The sequence below is a fragment of the Eurytemora carolleeae genome, unplaced genomic scaffold (genome assembly GCF_000591075.1).
Source record: "Eurytemora carolleeae unplaced genomic scaffold, Eaff_2.0 scaffold2638, whole genome shotgun sequence".
NCBI lineage: Eukaryota > Metazoa > Arthropoda > Copepoda > Calanoida > Temoridae > Eurytemora > Eurytemora carolleeae.
In genome coordinates, this window is record NW_019398627.1 from 7,354 (window position 1) to 9,689 (window position 2,336).

The following is a 2,336-nucleotide window of genomic DNA, read 5'->3' on the forward strand; positions in this document are numbered from 1 at the left end:
CAATGATGTATCATTTGTCATATTTGGACACCAAACATGGGATTTAGAGGGGGGGGGTCAAATTTACCCCCCCAGCATATCCTGGTTTTCAAGTACCCCAGCAGGGATAGGGTTAAAAAATCTTTAACTATTTCAATAGGATTTAGAACAAATACCTGATTTAAAATGCGTTCCCAACTTATAACAAGTTCTTGATAATAAGAACAAGTTAACAATTTTAACCATTCTTTTCAAGCAATTCCCATTCTATTCCTTTCTGCTCTTTTACAAATTGTTCCAATATTTTTAAGAATGCATTCTAAGCGTTCCTTTTTTGGAATAATGGGATCCTTCTTGATCATTCTGTTTCTTCTCGGGAAAGAATGATTGTTCCACCAGGAAAGCGCCCAGCCCTAAGTCCAAGGACAGGTCTGTGAGACCCTGTAGGACCATCTCTGTAATTGCTGCAATCCATAATACTGAGAAGAAAAATATTGAAAGAGCACCCTAGAAGAAGAGAAAACACATCCAATTTTTAGTTTCATCACCTTTTCCAAAATTGTAACAGAAATTGTAATTGATTCTGAGCCAACCTCTAATGCACCAATGCCACCATCAAATATCAATAATCATTTGTCTGATTCTTAACCTGATTCTCAGTCTGAGCATAAAACAGAATATGAATTATTTATGGAGCACATGGTAATAAAATAAATGTTGTAGTGCCCTTTAAAATAATAAAAAATATCTACATAGTTATACAGATGCACACAGACGGGTGCATTCAAGGATGTAATGCAAGGAAAGTTAATTGGGGTCATGTCTACTCTGCGTACATATTGAAACCAGTTCTCTCTGTGTGGAATTTGTAAACAAGAATAGATGCATCAGTGTTCGTTTAGTATCTGAAGAGGTGAAGAGCACTCAATTTTGGTAATTTTGATAATTCACATAAAAGTTTCCTATGACCAGAAGATTATTTTATGTGAAAGATGGATCCTATGTCAGGCTTTGACATCTGCTTGTGTTTACATTACTGCCCAGAGACAGTATACTGCCTTAAAAAAGATGCATACACTTCTGAAATAACTTTTCTTGCATTACATCCTTTGTTCATTCACAAAAACTTTTCAGTCTTTATAGGGTTAAAGGATTTAACCCTATAAATTCAGTCTCCCCCTAACCCTGCTAGCAACAACACATCTCTGTGACTCTCTCTCTCCTAGCCTCATACCAGCTGACCCAGCTAGCAGTTGCTATGGCGGGGAGTTTAAAACACAAACAATGAGAATTACACATAAACTCTTGGAGTTGTATAGAGAAGGAGTGGATCTAAGACTGGATATCAAGCTTAACCTGTGGACTAAAGATGGAGAAGAATTTTTCTCATTTTCTAGAGTTTCTCGACCCGTCAACAGGAGAAGGAGAAGAAACAGAGGTGTGATGTCAACTCTGAAGGAAGTGAGACTACCCCAGCAAGAAGTGCAGTCTCCCCTGAAGGAAGTGCGGTCCCCTCTGAAGGAAGTGCAGTCACCCCTGAANAATGTAGTTTTTCCATTTATGAAAGTTGTTAACTTGTAATACAATTGTAATATCTTAATCTCTGCTACAAAATAAATATTTAGATCTAAAAAAATTCATTCACAAAAAGCTTGACTTTCACTAATTGTAATTTGTAATTGATTAATAATTACAATTTAACATATACATGCAAATATAAGATGTAAATGTGTTAAATTATAATAATAAATAAATTTCTTATTTTAGGCAGACATCAAAAAATAATTTCCTATTGTTTCTTTGGAAACTTGAAATCTGTATACTATGACGGTATTCAGGACAACCTCAAATCTTTAGATGTAAGCTTTGTGATCTTCTAAATCAAGTTTCTTTCATGAATTTCTTTTTTAAGTGTCAGAAAATAAACAATTATCAAAATATATTGCCTACTTCAGAAACATCTTTAAAAAAACCACAACAATTGCAAGGTCACTTACAGTTTCTTTAATTAGAAATATTATCCTGGTTGGATTATGAGACTTTACCTGGATCCAACCAAGCTGGATAACAATGCTTCAAATAATCTTTGTACCCTATCTTGTGACACTAACAGGTAACTTTTCATCATCAGTATTCTCTGAACAGTATGTTTGACACTACATGTTTATCTGATTGATTATTTTGGTTTCAGAATGTCTCCTTCCCAAGTTATCGCTAATGACTTGTGCTGGGCATTTTAAAACTTTTTCAATCTGTTTTTCATTGATTAATGAAAAGAAAAGCTCACTAATTAGCTGTTTGTTCTTGAACTGAACTTTTAACCGTCTATATACAAAGCGGTCGATATCGACTGCTCA

At 34.6% G+C, this 2,336-nt stretch overlaps 1 protein-coding gene across 1 annotated transcript in view; it reads left to right on the top strand.

The window, feature by feature from the left end:
• The window catches only part of LOC111717550 (uncharacterized), a gene marked incomplete at its 3' end in the record, with an annotated part of 4,656 nt that extends 2,564 nt beyond the window's left edge, over positions 1-2,092 (top strand). Inside the window, 2 exon segments of the mRNA XM_023493046.1 lie at positions 1,747-1,838; positions 1,992-2,092. Of these exon segments, the coding sequence (XP_023348814.1) occupies positions 1,747-1,838; positions 1,992-2,092 (193 nt within the window).
• Between the last annotated feature and the right edge of the window lie 244 nt (positions 2,093-2,336).